This window comes from Mesocricetus auratus, unplaced genomic scaffold (assembly GCF_017639785.1).
Source record: "Mesocricetus auratus isolate SY011 unplaced genomic scaffold, BCM_Maur_2.0 Super-Scaffold_100006, whole genome shotgun sequence".
Lineage (NCBI taxonomy): Eukaryota > Metazoa > Chordata > Mammalia > Rodentia > Cricetidae > Mesocricetus > Mesocricetus auratus.
The window spans coordinates 99,084,881-99,105,959 of NW_024429190.1; the positions used below are offsets into that span (position 1 = coordinate 99,084,881).

The 21,079-nt window shown below is 46.7% G+C and overlaps 1 protein-coding gene across 2 annotated transcripts in view; it reads right to left on the bottom strand.

Moving 5' to 3' along the window:
- Positions 1–2,926: 2,926 nt before the first annotated feature.
- Ercc6 (ERCC excision repair 6, chromatin remodeling factor) overlaps positions 2,927–21,079 on the bottom strand; it is a 69,647-nt gene continuing 51,494 nt past the window's right edge. For both annotated transcript variants that reach the window (XM_040747738.1, XM_040747739.1), the window contains exons 11-21: positions 19,690–19,806; positions 17,155–17,250; positions 15,468–15,683; positions 15,000–15,110; positions 14,274–14,393; positions 13,597–13,691; positions 11,818–11,963; positions 11,046–11,732; positions 6,076–6,280; positions 5,512–5,584; positions 2,927–4,602 (exon numbers count right to left, since the gene is read on the bottom strand). In XM_040747738.1, coding sequence (XP_040603672.1) covers positions 4,183–4,602; positions 5,512–5,584; positions 6,076–6,280; positions 11,046–11,732; positions 11,818–11,963; positions 13,597–13,691; positions 14,274–14,393; positions 15,000–15,110; positions 15,468–15,683; positions 17,155–17,250; positions 19,690–19,806 — 2,286 coding nt within the window. In that variant the 3' untranslated portion in view covers positions 2,927–4,182. The remainder of the gene's footprint in view (positions 4,603–5,511; positions 5,585–6,075; positions 6,281–11,045; positions 11,733–11,817; positions 11,964–13,596; positions 13,692–14,273; positions 14,394–14,999; positions 15,111–15,467; positions 15,684–17,154; positions 17,251–19,689; positions 19,807–21,079) is intronic.

Here is a 21,079-nt window from a genome sequence, read left to right on the forward strand (position 1 = left end):
TTTCTCTATAAACTAGTAGTAAAAATAAGTAGCTGTGGCTTATCAGAGAAGCAAGGAACTCAGCATCATACACAGTCCTCAAGCAGTCCGCACATGCGTTGTAATCATGAAACACAAATGTGACACGATGATCCATATACACAGATCAAAGATCTAAGAGTTGTTCTACAACCTGACAACCAATCAGAAACCTCCATGATTAGAAATGGCTTATTGGTAAAAATGAATGGACACATTCCCATAGTTACATGGACATGGGACATAATGGCAGTGGCGGCTTTATAAATGTATAAACCAGGAGGGAAGGGATGACCTGTTTTTCAAGTGTTGAGAAAATTAACTACCTCTATCTAATTGTATTTAGTCACTTTCCCCATTGCTGACAAAATAAACAGACAGAAGAACCTAAGGGAAGAAGGGTTTGCTTGGCTCACAGTTGCAGAGGACGCAGTCCCTCGCGGCAGTCTTCTGGCTCACAGTTGCAGAGGACACAGTCCCTCGCGGCAGTCTTCTGGCTCACAGTTGCAGAGGACACAGTCCCTCGTGGCAGTCTTCTGGCTCACAGTTGCAGAGGACACAGTCCCTCGCGGCAGTCTTCTGGCTCACAGGCTCACAGTTGCAGAGGACACAGTCCCTCGTGGCGGTCTTCTGGCTCACAGTTGCAGAGGACACAGTCCCTCGTGGCAGTCTTCTGGCTCACAGTTGCAGAGGACACAGTCCCTCGAGGCAGTCTTCTGGCTCACAGTTGCAGAGGACACAGTCCCTCGCGGCAGTCTTCTGGCTCACAGGCTCACAGTTGCAGAGGACACAGTCTCTCGTGGCGGTCTTCTGGCTCACAGTTGCAGAGGACACAGTCCCTCGTGGCAGTCTTCTGGCTCACAGTTGCAGAGGACACAGTCCCTCGCGGCAGTCTTCTGGCTCACAGGCTCACAGTTGCAGAGGACACAGTCCCTCGTGGCGGTCTTCTGGCTCACAGGCTCACAGTTGCAGAGGACACAGTCCCTCGTGGCAGTCTTCTGGCTCACCGTTGCAGAGGACACAGTCCCTCGCGGCAGTCTTCTGGAGGTCCACCGGTGCATTGCATTGGCAATCAGAAAGGAGCAGGGAGGGAACAGGAAGTGGGCCTGGACTATGATCCCCAAGGCCCACACCCAGACTTTTCCTCCAGCAAAACTTTACCTTTAGTTTTTCTACAGTCTTCCAAGAGTGCCACCGGCTGGGGACCAGGTGTTCAAACATATGACACTATGGTGGGGCACTTCACATTGAAACCACATGGGTAACTAACAAGGGCACTTATGAGATTGTATTTATGACCTTGTTTTCCAAGACACAGTTTCTGTTTAGCCCTGGCTGTCCTGGAATTCACTCTGTAGACCACCTGGCCTTGAACTCACAGAGATCCGCCTGCCTCTGCCTCCCGAGTGCTGGGATTAAAGGCGTGCACCACCAGTACACAGCTAAATAGTGGGATCTTAATGAGACAAAACAGAAAAAAGCTAAATGTAGAAGCTTCTGGGTAACGAGCAACATAAAGTTCATACAGGAATGTCCCAATTACCCAGCTTTTTATGTGAAAGTAAATGATCCTTAACCTAAACTAAAAGTCTTTAAAACTAACATAAAATGTGCAAAATCCTTATGAGGAATGTTATCCAAGCATATAAAGGACTTAAATAAAATGAGGCCTATCACAATACTAATGGGAAAATTATATTAATTATGAGGAAGTCTATTATCCTCCAATTAGTGGATAAACTAATGCAATCCTGGCCAAAAGAGCAAAACGACTTTCGTGGAACTTAATAAGCGAATTTTATCATTTGCTGGGAACAGAAAACGCACAGAAACGACATACAAGAGAGAAAAAACAAGACTTTTCCATAGGCAGCAAAACCAAAGGGCAGCGTGTAGAGTGAAGGGAAAAACATGGGTTTGACATCAGCTCTGTATGAAGCGCCGTGTGATGACTCAAAAGATGTTTTGAACGGGTGAGGAATGGACTACTCTATTACGACTTCTCATTTCTGTTTAGAAAACTCGTTATGAACAAGCAAGATAAAGCAAAGGTCTGCACATAACCAACAAACATGGAAATATCCAGTGTTCAAAAAGTCAGGGAAATTCAGATTAAAATAAGGTCATTTTCAATCACAAGACTGACTTTAGCTGGGCGTTGGTGGCACCCGCCTTTAATCCTAGCACTCGGGAGGCAGATCAGGACACCTCCAAAAATAATATAGAGAAACTCTGTCTCAAATAACCAAAATAAATAAATATAAATAAATCACTCTACCAAGATGGAAACTACCTGCTGTGGACAAGTAGTGGGAAACAGAGCCTGTAATGGGTTTAGACCTGAGCTGTTCAGTGAAAGTATCACTGTATACTGTGTAAGATATAACAGGAACACTTTATTCCATTAATATGTGACATACATTAAACAAATTAGGTGTTAAAACCATCTCTAAAACAGTGTTAAACAAGTATTTCTTCATTTCCCTCCTAAGTAACAGGTCAAAGACAGATGTTCTTGACTGGTAGACCAAGTACTCAGACCTCAATACTCACACCCTCTCTTGAAACACCAGGATCCCCACTGAGGCTCTCACGCATCCCAGTTAGCCAAACAGGGGACTTTCAGCAAGTGCACAGCATGACTCTGTTTAAGCTTCACGCTGGAAGGCTTCCAGCTCACTGCCTGGAACTGTCATGTAGTCACAACCACCTGCCTGGGAAGCTGAGAAGCAATTATTAGCAGTCATGTGTCCAGGTAAAACTCAGATGGCACGGGAAGGAGCAGCCCGCACCCGCAACCATGTAAAAACCCCCGGACAACTGCACAGGACTCCGGCACACAGCAAGACTGTGGGAACGTCGAGACTGTTTGAGGGCTTTCAACAGCGACGAGACAGTAAAGAGCTGGTATCTTTAAAAATCCTTTATTTATAATTATACGTATTTAGTACATTTAATCTATTTACACTGCACAAAGTATTTAATGTTCAGAAGCTCAGGTTGCGGCTCAATTTATGAAGGTGCTGTGTATTATTAAAGACTATTCTAACTTAGAGGTGGTCTCTAAGCGTCTCCCAGGTTGGCTGGATGGCCATGCTTACAGAGCACTGCCCAGAGACAGTGCTCTGTAAGCATGGGCAGGGCAGTGGCAGAGCCGGGACGTGGACTTAGCCACAGTTAACTAAAGGGACGTCTACACCTTCTCAGGCTCAGACATTACGGGCACAATGCAGTAATGCTCCACACTGACAAGTCAGGTTAGCACTTCAGCCCAAGAGCAAGGGCATCGTCGCTTCCCTGCAGGATAACGGCCAGAGAAAAATAAACAAAGCCCCCCCCCAAACAAACAGTGTTGGGACTTCCTTCACTTATTGACCCATTTAAACAAACCTCTTCTACAATTTTTACATAATGACACAGGACAGAAAAAAAGACCCTTCTTTCCTTCTTGGAGGTGTGTGTGTGTGTGTGTGTGTGTGTGTGTGTGTGTGTGTGTAGAACCGGCGTGGAAACTGCTGGTAAAGCACGGGCTTAGCATACACAAGACACCAGTCTCCAGCACCATTTAAAACAAACGAACAACAAAAACCAAGTGCTGCTAAGAATTACTTACAGGTGGTTGATTTGACAGATAGCAAATCTCTTTCTGATGTGGCCAGTAGGACAGAAACATGACAGTTCTGAATCAGCAAGGTACTGAGGTGACCAGTCGCTGATGAGCTGACTTACGGGCGGGGGGTGGGATAAACAGAAGACATGTTCCCAGCACCTGTAAAACCCGAGGCTTCTATTCTTAAGTAGTATGTGCTCCCTGACAGCATCTTTTGGGTTAGGAAATATATTTGCTCCAATAAGCAACTGCTAGGTCCCTGTTTTATGACATAATTTATAGTGCCATCAAAATAAAAACCAAAACAAAAAATTCTCCAAGTATTTTCTTCTTCAAGTTTTAGTCTTGAGGTAGATGACACAGTAAATATCAACTGCAGCCATGCCCACACACACACACATACACACTCTCACACACACACACATACACACACACTCACACACACTCACACATACACACACACTCACACACACACACACACACTCACTCACTCACTCATCACAGGATTGGTGAGTCAAGATTCCCATTTGAAAAAGTCCAGGAAGCATCACTCTTCAGCAGTACTCTGGCTTCAGTTTCCAAATCCCTTCACCACCAGGAGTTCTATGAAAATTGCACAGATTTCTCAGTAGTTCTCGGAAGACACAGGACTGTGCCACAGACAGCTTGGATTCAAACTCCTGGAGGATCTCCTGAGTGCTGGCCTGCCCGTCCACCTGGGCCTGGAAAGCAATGAAGTTCCTCATCTCCACCAGAAGGTCGTCGTGTTCCGTGCCAGAGGGAGGCAGGGCAGCAGCCTCCGCAAGGTGCCCGCTGTCACTCTCCAAGCGCTCCGGCAGGATGAGGTGGTTTCTCGCTCGCATTCTGGCCAAGAGTGAGGAGGAACTGGGGGCCCCAGACAAGGGCGCTGCTCCATCTTCTTTGCCACTGAAGTGCTGGGGAGCGGGGACTCTCCCCTCCTGTTTCACGTGGTCCTGGAGGAGGACCACACATTAGCAAACTGAACTTCCAGCTTCCTCCCCCACCGAGTTCCCCAAAGGCTGCGAGGACCCACAGCACAATCCAAATGCCACGTGGTGAGGTGTGAGGGAAAGACTGGGACCCCACCTAATGCCAAGGTAAAGGGTGTGGACATAGATCTGCCCATTTGTAAAGGGCATTTCCTAAAGACATAAGCAGGAAGGAAGGAAATGAAGCCATTTCCTCGATGCAGATGAGAACAGAGGAGCTGAGGGAGGCCCTGCCTTGCAGGCCCAGTGCCTGAGGTCTTCTGGAGGCCTAGGACAGCGTCCAATGGCCACGGGCTTGTCCTGCTCTTTCTCACACAGTGGGACAAGGAGCAGCTGCTACCCTCTTCCCTTTTCAGCCTCTTTTCTCTCCTGCCTCTCAAGTGCTTCCTTGAAACCACCCAGATCTGACTGGACAGTGCCTCAGGCCCCTGCTGCTAACAGCACGGAACACGGGGACGGGGACAGGTGTCTGTTCCTAACGGAGGCCACGGGGGTCTTAGAACCAGAGTCGTAGCCTGGGAGTTAAGTCTGAGCAAGACAGAGTGGTCTTCTCCCACTTTTGCCATTGCTAGTGTGGTTTAGGATGGGTGCTTTGCCCAACATTCAAGAAGGTTTCTCTGGCCATTCGGCTTGGACAGTGGTGCCTCTAGAGCTGGCACGCCCCCTCCAGTTAGGCGCGTATTAAGTCTAAGCTCTGAGCAGAGAATCTGACAGACTGTGTTCTGGGAAGCTGGCTGGCCCTTAGACACAAAGGAAAGTACACCACAACCCGGAGCCTACAGGATCAGTTACAACTGCTTTCTTCACATCTAAATGACCTTCCCTGGCATCCCAGCAGATCTCAAACACAGAAGGCAGCCAGGCTCCCGTTACCTGATGCTTTTCTGTGAGTGATGAAGGACGATGCACGGGGAGGCTGGAGTTCCTCTTCTTACCGAACCTATTCCTAAATAAGGAAGACAGTCAGGTCAGGTGGACAGAGGGTTAGCTCTGCCATACACAGTGCTTTCAACAACTGAACTCTTCCTGGGAAAACCGCTGCCTTCAGATCCCCACACTCCTGCTCTACCCACTCTGACGGCTACACTCTTGAGGGGTGTGAGCGCTTCCTCTCAGTGACAGCTACTCAGCATCCCAGATAATAACTGCATAATAATATGATAATATTATAATCGGCATGAGTATTACTGATGGATATAAACTGGCTGTCTTATTAACATTTAGTCATTATTTATTTCTCATTATTTTAAACATCATCTCTCAAGCAAAACTGGTCACTTCTTCCCCTGAAAAGTTGTCTCAAGAAAGCAGGAAATGGGAGGGAAGAAAGACAACGGTACTTTCCCAAGTCACTCAAGCCTGATCCACACGATCCTGAGGGAACTTCTTGTCCCCCCTTGACTGGCTCCTGGCGAGCATGCCGGGGTGGTCTCTTACTTTATTCCTGCTGGTGCACCAGAAACACCCCTGTGGCCAGTCCAGGTGGGAACACCAGATGCTGCCCCCAGGCACTGCTGACGAGAAAACTTGAGAGCTTTCAAGGCATCCTGAGCCACTCGGGTGGCTTCGGCCTCCACCAGCACATAATCCGGGTTGGTCCCATCCATGATGGCGTCATGTTTCACAACACTGTGCACTCCCACTAACCAGAGTCAGGAAAGAACGACAGTGAACTTAGTCCACACACTGTAAAACTAGTCACAGGAGAAAAGAAAAAAACCCACAACACCTTTAGCCGCTATCTTCTGGGTGGCAGTTATGACTTGGGAACATCACAAATGCTTTCTGTTCACCCACCACTATCCTACAAGGGGCAGGTATGAATTATCCTTGTTTTAAAATACCTGAAGCAAAATGCTTTTAATCATAATCTTAACATTTAATCTCTTCCTATGTTGTGAGAAAATTGAAATATTAATAAACACTTCAGTGAAGGGAAAACATAAACCGGAAATACAGAATTTCAAGCAGATTAACATTTAGTGTGAAGCTACATCTCAGAACCAAAATACACCTAAGCACATGCCTTACCCTAACTACAGAATCTTAATGAACAAACACCACAAGTTATTTCTACTGTAGTCATGTCCAGAGCCTGACCCTAACTACAGAATCTTAATGAGCAAACACTACAGGTTATTTCTACTGTAGTCATGTCCAGCACCCCCAACACTTACATAGCATTCTGATAGCATTATTGGCTATTAAACTAATAATAAAAAACCAAAGATGTGACAGAAAGTGAAAAAGCACAATTTTCCTTTTTAGAGTTAGTTCTTTCCCCTCCTCTCCCTTCCTCCCTTCTCCTTATTTCTTTCTAAGTAGAGATGGGACCTGGGGCTTCGTGCATGCTAGGTAAGTGTTCTGCCATTGATCAATACACAACTCCAGTTCCTCTCTTTTGAAGTTTTAATGGATACAAATCTAGAGGATGCTAGATCATCCATGATAAAGTGAAAACAGTAAAATCATTCAGGAAAGGAGATATAAAATAAACCTATAGCCTTCCAATTAAAAAGCAGCTAAGGAACACAATGGTGGAGGATTTCCACATACAATAACAATGAACATAAAACAATTCATGTAAGAACAAAAAGGTATGAATGGATGGATTACTTTTATTCAATTTCACTAATAAATGCAAATTAAAATAAAACTTACAGGAACACAGAAGAGAAAGAAGGTAGCCTTCCCACTCCGGATTGACTGTGGCCTCTCTCCCACTCAGAAGTAAGAGCCCTAGACAATCCACACTTGCCTTATAAGCTGTGGACACAATGAATGTGCCTTCGTACACACCTACTTTATGACAAATAACAGGGACCCTGGCTTGAGACCTGATGTGTAAGAACTCTCGGCTGTGGCCTCATCCTTCTCCCAGAGCACCTGAGCAACTCAAACAAAATTGTTACCTTTGTTTACAGGAAGAAATTCTAACCTTGTCAGCAACTACAATTTGACAGCTGCCCTCAGGAACCACCTGGTGGTCTCATTCTGGCTTCTTTCTTTTTTTTCCTCAATATATGTTTTTATTTAAATTAGAAATGTGAATGTTTCACATGTCAGTCCCAGCTGCTTCTCCCACCCCTCCTCCCTTGTCCCTCCACCAGTCCCCTTGGGTAGTAGATCAGTGTTTACCATGATTTATGAATGAGCTTTGGGAGCCCATTCCAAATAGAGGGATGCTCTCTCAGCCTGGACACATGGGGAAGGGCCTAGGTTCTTCCCTGGATGAAATGACAGACTTTAGAGATCCCCCCCAAGGATGGCCTCACCCTCCCTGGGGAATGATGTGGGGATTGGGTGGGGGCTGGGGGCTCATTCTGGTTTCTTAACGACTCTTTGAAGATAGTAAATTCAAATCCATCTGAACCCTACGCATCACTACTGCTTAAGGAGACAGACAGCTGTGACCACTCAAAGCCTGAATCGGTGCTCTCAGTACCTTGCTTTCCTTTGAGCAACTCTCTTTCTCATAGAACCCCTGCTTAAGCCTAGATTAAAGTAGCTTTATTAAACCCTAACCCTCCTTTATACCGGCTAGAACTCATGAGCCACCAATCTCAGCTTAATCTGTGTGGTCCCTAAAAGATTAAGGGAATTCCTCAGACTGCTGTGGTTGCCAAGTGGGAGCTGTATTTCCTGCCTCTGCCCATCAGACATGGACTTCTGTCTATCTGTCCATCTGCCTATTTATCTCCTTCCACATAGACTTCTATCTTTCTATCTATCATCTATTTATCGTGATCTGAGATAATCTCTGCAGCTCTGGCTGGCCTGGAACTCACAGGGTTCGCTAGTCTCTGCCTCTCAAGTGTTGAGATTAACGGCATGCGCCACAGCTCCTGGCTTCATGTATTTACACCGTCAAAAACTGACGGCACTGAAGAAACCATCCAGAGTGAGGTAACCCAGTCACAAAAGAGAAACATGGTATGTACTCACTCATAAGTGGACTTTAGACATAGATCTGGGGAGTGCCAGCCTACAATCCCACTGCCAGAGAGTCTGGGAAACAGAACCTTCATCCAGCGTCTGATGAAAGCAGAGGCAGATACCCACAGACAAACACTGAACTGAACTCCTGGAATCCAGTGTCAGAAAGAGAGAACTGATGGGCAAAGGAGTCAAGAGTGGGGTGGTTTAACCCACAGTTGACCTGAACAAGGGGGGAGCTCTTGGATTCAAGATTGATAGCTGTGTGGAAAGCATAGGACTCACCCAGACCTCCTGAATGTGGGTGTCAGTGAGGAGGCCTAGGTAATCTATGGGGCCTTGGGTAGTACTTATCCCTGGCGTACAAATAGACTTTGAGTGCCCATGCCACAATGAGGGATGCTCTCTCAGCCGGGACTCTTAGGGGAGGGCCTAGGCCCTGCCCTGGATGAAACGACAGACTCTGGAGATCCACCAAGGAGGGTCTCACCCTCCCTGGGGTAGGAGTGGAAATTGGGTGGGGGACTGGGGGCCTGGTGGGGAGGGCAGGGGAGGAGAGGAGGGAGAGGGAGCTGAGATTGACATGTGAAACAAGCTTGTTTCTAACTTAAATAATAATAATAAAAAATAAGAACACACAGTCCTGACACAGCTATGGAGACAGACTGCTGAGGACAAATGCTAATATGTATCCCCCCTTTTGGGTGGGGGGGAGTAGCATCATTTCAAAATCTAAAAATGTCCTGTGTGTCTATCTTCTGATGTTGTGAGTCTAAGAGCAGAGCACATGGACACAGGTTATTCATCACAACGCTATGACTGAAGAAAGCTGAGCTAGCACTCTAAGTGCTCAATGGAAGAAACTCTGGCGTGCCATGCAACAGCCACAGAAAGGGAGAAGGGCAGAACTAACATGAAGGGACTGTCAGGATCCGCAAGGTTTTCTTGTCTTTTCTTTTTTTTTTTTTTTTTCTCGAGACAAAGTTTCTCTGTGTAGCTTTGGAGGCTGTCCTGGCACTGGCACTGGCACTGGCTCTGTAGACCAGGCTGGCCTCAAACTCACAGAGATCCGCCTGCCTCTGCCTCTCGAGTGCTGGGATTAAAGGCATGCACCACCACTGCCCATCATGCACGGTTTTTAAAAGGAGGACACACAGTGAATAGCCTTTTGTGTCACAATAAGAGAATGTGAAGTTACACACACGCCTATCTGACAAAAAGAAACAGGAAGGAGACGTCAACCATACTCGGGATAAACAAGGAGCATTGGGGGTAGCTGGTAAAGGTACAGCTACAAACTGGAAAAGTGAAACACAGTAACACCAAGAAGCACAAGAGAAACCCTGAATCAGACACAAATAAATTAGTCTATGAAAAGGAGAAAAAAGTAAGAAGCTTTTAACAGTGTTTTGACTAAAAACTTCAGATTGGAAACAAAGTATAAATAAATATTAAACTTTTGTTAGTGTGGCTTTTTTGTTGTGGTGGTATGGGCTATATATTCTAATACAGTGCATAGTATGATGGTATAAATGTCATCATGAGAAGAATGATGGTCAAGAATTCTCTCCCTCCGGAAGAAGGCCATCTAACACATGGGCAGAGAGCTCCACAATGTTGATGAAAACAAGACAGAACAGTATCGGATCTTTGTTTAGCTTCATGGGATTTACTGAAGTATACGGGGCACCATGAGGCACACCCGCTTAAAACATACACCATGACAAGGTCTGACAAGGATCCACCATAGAGCGACTACCATCTAGGCGATGATACCATGACTCGCAAAGTCCTCTTTAGGGCCCATGGCACGTGGACCTCATTCTTCCACATCCACCCCCCTGTAGATAAGACATGTGGCCTCCTCCTTTATTCTAGAGGCGACTTACTATCTTTGTTTCCAAGGCTCACGACTTGGTTTTTTCTAAACTCTTCCCTGCCTCTGGCATTTCACTGTTTCTCTTTACCGCCTGCCTTGGCCACTTTATTATCACGCCTTGGTACGTTTTTCTCTTTCCAGGTTTGGGTCTTATTAAGCTTCAATGTGTGGATATACAGCTTTCATCTAATTTGTAATGTTCTTTACCAGCATTTCTTCAGACTGACACATGCAATTGTTAGTTGACGTCTCTAATGCTTCTCTCCCTGCCGCCCTAGCCACAGCCCCGCCTCTCCCCCATCACCTGTCTCTCCACCCTCCTGTAGCTGGAAAAGCATCTAAACACAGCATGTGAGGAGACTGCCTTCAACATCCAGGCAGCACATGTCTATTTGTGGTATCTCATCTCATATAAATGGCCATATGTTAAGCATTATTGTTTCCTAAAGTTTCAGATTCTTCAGGTCTGCAGAAAGGGAGATAAATGCAATTTTTAAATTGTCAGCACCATTAGTAAAGACTACTGTGCTAGGAAAGAATCCCATATCCACAGTTCCTGGCACCCAGGTCAGAGTTCCATCAAAACCATTACCTGATTTTTTGAAAAGCTTTTCCAGAACATAGTCGTCACTGCTTTGTTCCTTGGCCTTATTCTCCTGCTCAGAGCTTTCCTGGCGGTATCGCCTTTTCTTCACCAGGTATGGAACTCGAGTTCCCTCAAACTTGGCATCTCTGCAATGCTTGGAGGTCTTGGCCTTTTGTTTGGGCTGAGGGCGTTTCTCTGGCGTTTCTTCCTTTGCTACATCGTGTTTCCTTTTTGATTTGTGCTTACAGAAATGGCCTTCTGTTTGCTCACTCAGGCACACAGGTTCTGTCTGCACCTGGCAGCACTCCCCTTTGTAGGAAGGACCCCGCTTCTCACTGGTGCCTGCCTCACCAGATGGTCCGGATGTTTGCTCGACTGCTGCAGAGTCTGCACACTGCCCATCTCCACTCATCTCTGACACCTCCTCCAGCTCGGGCTCTGCACCCCTCTCTTCTCCAAATGCGGCACTGTCAGCTCTGCTGCTACTCGGGTGACAGTCACCCTTCAAAGGGCCACCTTCTCTAGAAGCTGCACTTCCTGAAGGCCCTGTCGCCTTAGATTCTTCAGTCAGGATGGCACCATTTGCAGATGTGCCAGAAAAGGGGAGTTTCTTGCATTTGGGATCTATTCCGAGGGCTGGTGGAGTCTTTTTTTTTAAATGGCATTTGTGTGTCTGAACATCGGAGCCAGTTCCTATAACAGGGAAAACACGGCTAATGTCACACTGCAGAATTGTTATATTATACTACTGGCTAAATTAAACGACTTAGTGTCATACCTGCAAAAATGGCACTCGTTTCAGTGCTCTGGGATGCGTCAGGACTACTCAGGGTGAACAGCTCATAAAGGTCATTGGATTTGAAGAAGCGCCTTTGTTTTGGGTCTTTCAGCACTCTGTTTGTTAAAAATTGCTTGAAGATTTGGCTAAAAAGAGAAAATTACACGGGTATGAAACAATGTTTAGCTGTAATTCAAAATTCCAGTTATAAAACACGAGAGATGGGGCTAGAGAAATGTCTCAGCATCTGGGTTCAGTTCCCAGGACACACAGGGCAGCTCACAGCACCTGTAACTCCAGTCAGGGAATGTAATGCCTTCTTCTGGCCTCTGCAGGCACTTCATGAACACTGTGAACAGACATAAATGCGTATAGAAAACCTACACCTAAAAATGAAGGGTTTTCTTTCGTGGGGCGGTGTTTGTTTCGAGACAGGGTTTCTCTGTGTGACAGTCCTGGCTGTCCTGGAACTCACTTTGTAGACCAGGCTGGCCTCAAACTCACTGAGATCGCCTGCCTCTGATTCCCAAGTGCTGGAATTACAGGTGTGTGCTACAAACACCTGGCAGGTTATTATTATTACGTGTTTGTGTGTGAGAGACAGATGCTAACAGCAGATCTATGAATGATTAAAAAAACCCAAACTTTCAGCCATGGAAAATTACAACTCAACACATGTAATACATCAGTTGGGTTCACAAGTTTTATGAATTTTAAAGTAGAAATGATGCTATTGCTTCTGCCTATCACATTTCAAACCCACCTTTCACATGTATGTGCCCACCCTCTACAAGCTGTGAGGAGTCAGCCAGCCGCCCTGCCCTGCCCTGCCCTGCCCCGCGTGGTGCCCTCTTGTGATGGGCTCAGGGCATTGCACAGCCCTCGCCTCCCTGCTCCCAGCCCTCAGCTGCTGCTGTGCTTGAGGTCACGCACTGTTGTCCTTCTCCACACAGGCACTACCACACAGCAACACCATTCCCTCCTCTCCAATTGTGTTTCAGGCTAAAGCTTTTCCCCCTAAGACTCACATCTCCTCCAGGGCCTACAGTACACCCCTAACGACACAAAATGTTTTGGGAACAGCCCAGTGTTGGTGCAGGCTCTGGGGTATGGGACAAGAATGAAGTCTGAGGAGCACAGGAGATGCTGGCAATCTCTGGACTCTCCCTCTCCGCACCACTGCTTCAAGCTGTCTGGGTACAGGAGAGGAGGGAGGGACGTGGGCTGCCAGCCTCTCCAAAGGCCATCTGAGCGCCCTGCTTCACTTCGCTACTTCTGGGTTATTCCAAGTGGCACACTGTAATAAGTCAGAATGCTCCTTCCAGAAAACAGTATCCAATTCACAGATGAGAAGTCCCTGGTTTAGATTATGGAACAATATTTTTAAAACACAGTAAGGTTGTCTGGCCGTGGTAGCTCACGTCTTTAATCCCAGCACCCAGGAGGCAGAGGTAAACGGATCTGAGTTCGAGGACAGCCTGGTCTACAGAGTGAGTTGTAGGCTAGCCAAGGGTACACAGTAAGATCCTATTTCAAAAAACAAACAAATAAATAAAGAGTAAATATACATCAAATATGTATTGGCAATACATACATTTTATGCCAATATTAAACATATTTTAATGGCAAAGAAAAAATAAAAGTGCAAAACAGTCATGATACCCCTTAAGTGATAGTGATCATTCCTTTAAGATGAAAGAGTCTTTTAAACCAACACTTGGAAATAATAACAACCCTTCTTGGTTAGGAGTCTGGGGCTCTTCAGCCGTCTGTACTGACCGGTGGTAGATCTTTTCCTCAATGGTGCCAGCCGTCAGGAGCCTGTAGACAGTTACCTGCTTCTTCTGACCTATCCTCCATGCTCGTTCCCGGGCCTGAGGCAAAGAGAGGTACATTAACCAGGGCTCTTCCAGAGCAAGGGCCAGTCAGAGAAAACAGTAACTGATCACTGCCTAGTCAGAGTTCTGTCTGAGAAGAAACACACACTTGAGGCCTATGCAAGTGGATGAAGTCAGGTAACAGAAGAGAACCAAGATGGCCTGACTGAAAAAATTATCCGACTTTTTGTGAGCACCTTTTTTAAAAGATTTATTTATTTATTATGAATACAACATTCTGCCTCCATGTATGCCTGCACGCCAAAAGAGGGCACCAGATCTCATTACAGATGGTTGTGAGCCACCATATGTTTGCTGGGAATTGAACTCAGGACCTCTGGGAGAGCAGTCGGTGCTCTTAACCTCTGAGCCATCTCTCCAGCTCCTTGTGAGCACTTTTTACACCATGGCTTGCAGTGGATGCTGTGGATAAGCATCTGAGGGCTTTCCCAGTCTGTACAACCGACTATGTTCCTTCATGCGAGAGAGCATGATGTGACCAAAGAGCAGACACTGATGAAAACAGCTAACAGCAAGCTGTCTTTCTGAGGGCGCCTTCGCTTCATGGAATCAACAGACCTGTGTGTCAGTGCTCGGGTTCCAGTCAGGGTCGTAGATGATGACTCTGTTGGCCCCGGTCAGGTTCACTCCTATGCCACCCACCCGTGTGGTCAGAAGAAAGACGAAGATGGATGTGTCCTACAGGAAAGATCCAGAAGAGATTGGGCACAGCTGAGAGCGCTGCAACTCTGCATGCCCCAACCCAGGTCCTACCACAGGCTCTGCTGGTTACAACACACCCAAACCTCACGTCCCGAATCCTCTGGGATGCAAGTTCTCATCTTGGAGCTCCCACTTGACAGTTTTCAGTAACTGTGTCAAGTACAGACACATGCACAGACATTCTCCTCGCCATGCTTCACTAGACTCTTAGTTTCTCCTCAAATATCAGCATTTCCTTTCTAAGTATTGTATGCCCACTTCTCAAACCCTAACGTGCCCAGCCAAAGGCAAATTCACCAGGCGTGGTGGCACACACCTTTAATCCCAACACTTGGAGGGCAGAGGCAGGTGGATCTCTGAGTTTGAGGCCAGCCTGGTCTACATAGTAAGTTCCACACCAGTAAGGGCTACACAGTGAGATCCTGTCTCACAGAAAACAAAACACCCAGAAGGATTATGTCCCTCCCACTTCACCTGCTAGCCAGACACGAAGACCTTTCAGGGGCTGTGAGAGCAGACATGCACACGCCTTTCTCTCCACACGCTGTCGCCCCTGCTGCTTCCTGTCACAACCCTCGTTACCTCATTGTATTTTGTAATCAGTGGCTGTCTTGACGCTATGGTAGTGGTCCCATCCATTTTGAGGTAGGAATACTTGTGGGCTCTCAGGAACACTTCTAGTATGTGCAGCATCTGTTGGGGGATGAGGGAAACAGTCTGCAAACCAAATATACTCCAAGCGCGCGCTTCTCCTACGTAAGTGTGCCTTCCCCAGTGGGCCTACACTGAAAGCGTTGCTTGCTTTGAGGAAGAGAAATAATACTGCTATAAAAGAATTTTTGCTAATCCCTTATGATCTAAGTATTCCAACCTTACTAGGATACCAGAACCCTGCTGTGAGGTTTGTTTAAAAAAAGCTGACTCTTACGGCCAAACTCCCACACAGTCCTGGAAGTGACCGCTGGGCTGCCACCTCAGCCGTGTGGCAGATCTCACTTCAGGTGACATCACAAGCCCTAAGAAGTGACTTGTCTGAGCTTGAGCACGCACCTGCCTCGACTGGGAGAAGAGCAGCACTCGCTGGCCCTGCTTATGCCATATCTTCAGCAAAGACTCAACCACGATCATCTTCCCAGAACGTTTCCAGTAACCAAACTGGTCTTCTTCTAGCTCATCTTCTGGAAGACCACTGAGATTCTTGGGACCACCAGAAAAGAGATCAGGGTGGTTGCAGATCTTCCTCAAAGCTACAAGTCCAGAGAAAATCTGTGATTAAAACAATAATGACACATATGAGCTCAGATTACCCTGTGTAGACAAAAGGAGAGGAGGGAGACATGTTACAAGGACTACAGACACTTTTACCAGCTTGCTTTCTACCAGAAACAGTCTGGATCCTGAATGTCCTGTGCTGAAGGCTTGGTCCCCGGTGTAGAAGTGTCTACATATGGGACTTTTCAGAGATGACTGGCCCGTGAAGGCTCTGACCTCATCAACAGACTGATCCATTGACAGGCCATAATCTGATGAGGAGGGAACGAGCTGACCCCTACCCTCTCATGAAGCGAGCAGTCTCCTTCACCTGTGCTTCCTACAATGGCGTTCGGTTCCACCAGGGCCACAGACAACAGCTAAGTGAGCACAGGCTGAAAACCCCGAAACCTTCCTTCCTTTAAGCTGATTTCCTCAAGTATTTTGTCATAGTGACAGAAAACTGACCAACACAGCTGGAAGAAATTAACTTTCCCTCATGTCATTACCCTTGTAAGGATTCGGGGATTATGCTGGCCTGCCCCGGTCACCTGGCAGAATGCACTCAGGAGCCCAGGGTTCCATGACTGTCTAGTCTGCACGCAGGTGCAAAGGACCCTTTAAAGGACAGCCCCGCCCCCATGCTCTGTCTTTGCTCTCCTCTCTTCCTTTGGCCCTCCTCTCTTTGCTTGCTCTCTTACTCTGCCCCTCCCTCCTCCCGCTCTCTCCTCCCCCTCAATAAACTCCATAGCTAATGTATCTCCTGGTTCCATAGCACTCATCTTTAACTTAAGCAAAAGAACAACAACCCTGACTGGACAACTTCCCGGGAAGAGAACAATTCCAGTGGACTGAGCATGTACACAGAGGTCACAGTCAACTGCTGATAACTCAGTTTCCCCCACTAGAAAAAGGTATTTAGTTTACAGCATTGTAAATCTGATATAAAAAACTAACGTACCTTAAAAACACATACCAATCTGTCTACAACACTAGGAAGTGCTTTCACAGTACTGAAGGGTAAAATGAGTAAATAAGTTCCTCTCATGCACCAGGGACAGTAAGAGTTAGAGCCTGAGAAATCCATTCAGAGTTCTGTCTGGTTTCTAAAACGGCAGCGCTCGGCAGCATTTATTGGGCACGAGACTCACTGAGAAGCCGTACAATCTACAGATCTTTGTAATTTTGGTCATTATTTCTGAGAAATCCAGCACAGTGCTGCACACCACCCCTGCCAGGCTAAGAGCCTCAGGTGGCAGGACTCACGGCCACAGCTTCCCAGCTTAGGGTCCCACCCGCACGCCAGTGACCCTGCTCCTACACCACACCTTTGCCCAGCTGTGGTTGTGACTCCGCAGCCACCACAGATCAGTGCACAAAGGGAGATGGCACAGAAAGCCTGGAACATTCCACACCAGCTTCCTTTTCTGCCCCACCCTCCTTGCTAACGGCTAATTTCTCTGCCGTCTGATGCTCACTGGCTGACCTGGTTGTCTCCATTGAGAATCCTGTAAACTTCTTTGGAATCAATGAAATTCTGGTAGACTTTATGCTGCTCATCAGTTAGACGACAAAATAAGACCTTCAAGGGAAAAGAAAAGAGACAATAGTTTAAAAAATACATTAATAATCAGTAAAATTTCCTAAAAAAGTGGTACAATGTACACAATTTTAGGTACGACGACACATCTCTCAGCTAAAGAGATCTCTCCACTTTCCATAACCATTAACCTCCTAGCTGTCACCCAGCCGTCCCTCCAGACTGACTTCCTGCTCATAGGCAGCCTGAGGACCCAGGTGCACAGCCATGTCTCATTTCAGCTCAATGCGATGAGAGACTGTCCCCCACGCCCCTCACCCATACTCTTGTTGGCTGACTTTGCAGTAATCTTTACCTCACCTGGAACCAAGGTTACCAGGCCCTAACAGCAGCCCCTACCCTCGCCCCCCAGTCCACATTGCCCACTTCCTGTCTTTCAGTCCCTTCTCTCTACCCCCCCCCCCCGCCACCTCAAGGTTTGACTTTCTTCACAGCCCACCAGATTCTCATGGGATGTATTTTAACTACCCCTGTGCCACCCACGTGCACCATCACCCCCACCTGCCCTACAAGCTTCCAGAGCCATCCAAGTCACACGCCCACTCTGACTGTTAGCACCCCAATCCTGCAGCAGCCGACCACTGTCTGTCCCAAGAGGCACCTCCCCACACACCCAAAGAGTTGTGCTAATGCCCTGGGGCTTCCTAAGCTACTCATCTACCAGCCATCTTTGTCTCAACATCTGCACACAAACAATCAGACAAGAAAAAAACAAAACCAGATTTGAAGCTACCAGGATTGATCTGTATCCCTAGGGGCTTGGTTCCCATCCCTAAAACGGCTCTACTTTTGCATCTGTCTCACCTAAGTGAGTAAGACAGTCCAGTGCAGTACCAATCCTTTAACCTCAGCACTGAATCTCAGCACCCACCTACCTGTCTTCCTCAGACAGTCCTCTACCCACAAGGCTCTCTACAGAAGGGAGCATCCTGAGAAAACATGGGGCACCTCACCTGTCAGCTGCTGCCCACACCGGCACCTGGGCCACGTCACCCATGCCACTGAAAATGCTCAAAGCATCAGAGCCGACCTCAGACCTGCCATGTGCACCAGGCTCTGGCCACTTCAGCTGCCTGCCCTCCTCTACCCCAGCTCCAGCCCTAGCTACTTCAGCCTGTCTGCTGGCCTCTCCCATCTTCCCAGCTAGTTCCTCGTTTCCTGCCCTCTGCTCTAATGCTGCTGAGGAGAGCAGCACACACACCCTGCTCAGAACTGTTAATACCTCACCAGCTCACTGTCACCTATGACCAGCCTAGACCCTTCTCTCGGTTCTCAACTTCTTATGTGAGTGGATGCTGTCAAAGTACTTCAGCATATCCTAAACTAAACTCATCAACTGGATGGCCTCTGGAAACCTCTATCACAGCAGACCCATCCCAGTGTCTAAGGACTTTGAGAGGACACCAAGATAAAATAAGATGGGATGTGGGGGGAGAAGAAGCATGGATGAAGGTGGCCTTGGGGACAGATGTCTGAGATCCTTCAACATAAAAATCTACAATGTGTAGCTGGGCAGTGGTAGCACACGCCTTTAATCCCAGCACTCGGGAGGCAGAGGCAGGCGGATCTCTGTGAGTTAAGGCCAGGCTGGATCGACAGCCTCCAAAACAATACAGAGAAACCCTGTCTAGTAAAACCAAAAAAACAAAACAAAACAAAAAAAAGCTACAATGTGTGAAGGCCCTGAGCAGAAGGTGCAATCATCTATTAAGATTACAGAACACCAGGAAGGACTCAGTGTCATCCTTGTAAAACCAACGCAGATGCCATCAGCCCCTCCCATAGTGTATTTTCAGGAATATATTCACAAAAAGTAAAAGTCGCCTTTCTTATAACCAGCAGAACCCCAAATCTGACATCTAGGTGGCCATGTGACTACCCCCTTTTTGCTTCTGGCTTCAGCCACCCTGGCACCCCTGCTGGCCCATGAGTACCAACACACACCCCAGCCGTCACCTGCAATTCTTTCTCTAGATCCCAAACAGCTCGTTCTTTGACCTTCCTTAGGCCTCAGCACAATTAGCAGAGCAAAGGTCTCCTCTGACCATCCATTAGAGAACATCTACTCCTTCCACACCCACATAACCCCCACCACCTTACCTATTTGTGACTCTACTAGGTTTACGGTAACAAGATTGCTCTGCTCACTGCTGAGCTTAATTAGTACAATGTGTGGTAGGAATGCATGAGGCTTAAAATCATGGAACTGTTTTCAAGCAGTTGTTGGGTTAGGTCCATGTGTTAACAGAGGAAAACCAAAGCCTGTGGACTGAGGAAAATGCAGCCAGGAAGATACCACAAATGGATAGTCACTGGCAGAGCAGGCTGTCCACAGCCCCAGGACCAGAGCTGTAGACCTGGTCAGTTACACAGACACACTCATGCACGAGGAATGCTTGGTCACCGCCCAGACCAACAGACCTGTTCGTTTTTATCTGGCAGAGAAAGGCTCATCTTGACATCTGACTTCATTCTCCGCAGCAGGTATGGGTTAATGGTGTCTCTTAAGACACATGCACACTTATAGGCAGTTTTAACCTTCAGTAAAAGAAAAAAGAGAGGTTAGCTTAAGGAATACATTTGTTTTTCTAGATTGATTCCATGTCTTCAAAATTAAAGAATGATCAACTGGTATATAAATTCAACTTAGAAAAAGTCAATTAAGTTCTACATGTTCCGGGGACAATACCTCTCAAAATATCAGAAAAAAAATCAGAAAAATTACCAAAACAACAAGAAAGAAAACCTGTTTAACCATGCTTTATCTCCTCTTCTACACTTGTTTTAATTATTACTGTACTATTTAGTTAGGACCAAAAGTAGAGATTTATTTGGTTACTGACCACCCTCTAGGGGAAAAACTAGTTTCAAGCCAATCCCTATTTATAATCTTGTATTCTCCTAAAGCTACAAAGAGCTGGCCTCGCAAGGGCAGAGATCAAAAGCCAAGTGTGGGGAGAGCGGGAGCAGTGGGAGCCACCAGCTAATAAGGGAGATTAGGCTTCAGGGAATGAGTTCAAGGGGAGTCCTATGATCCCAGAAATGGAAGGTCACTCTGGCCTAAAATGGAGCATATGGCTCCGTAATGGACACAGCCACATGAGAGGGTATTAACTGCACATAGGAAAACAAAGACCATAGCCCAGGAAGCCACACCCTCTGCAATTCACTTACGGGCAAGCAAAGGCTTCAATTAATTATTGATACTTTAAAAAATTCTAAATAGATTGAATAATTTAGCAAATTAACATTTCATAGAACAAAAAAATCTAAAATTTAAAGGTAAGAAATTTAGCTTTAAGAGAAACTTGAGCACAATAAACACAGAGAAATTCAAATTAAGCACATTAACATGTTAAAAAGATAGCATTTGGAAAGAACCTGAGTACTCCTCACTCATGTCTGCATCATGCACACACCTATCTCCATGCAGGTGCTGTGTGAATGGGCATGAATGAAACCCAGGCAGTACCTGAAGACAAGCAGGCTAACTGATAACGTCTATAGGGCCGGAAGTAACATCTCCTGCAGTTACAGTCCTCACTGCCTTGTTCTAGGTGTCCCCCGACACAGTCTCCTAGCTGCATGCCACTGCGTTTCTAGCCATCGCCCATCCGTCTGACACGTGACTACCTGTGGGCAGACTATCTTCACAGGACGCAAAAGCATACGGAAAACACGGCCTTAAGCAAAATGAACAAATAAAAGCAATGTCCCTTTCACAGGATCTTGCCATCTAGAACTAAGAACAATATGCTCAGCCAATTTCTTCTTACCCAGTTTTGCTTTCTGTGAAGCTAAACTGCTACCC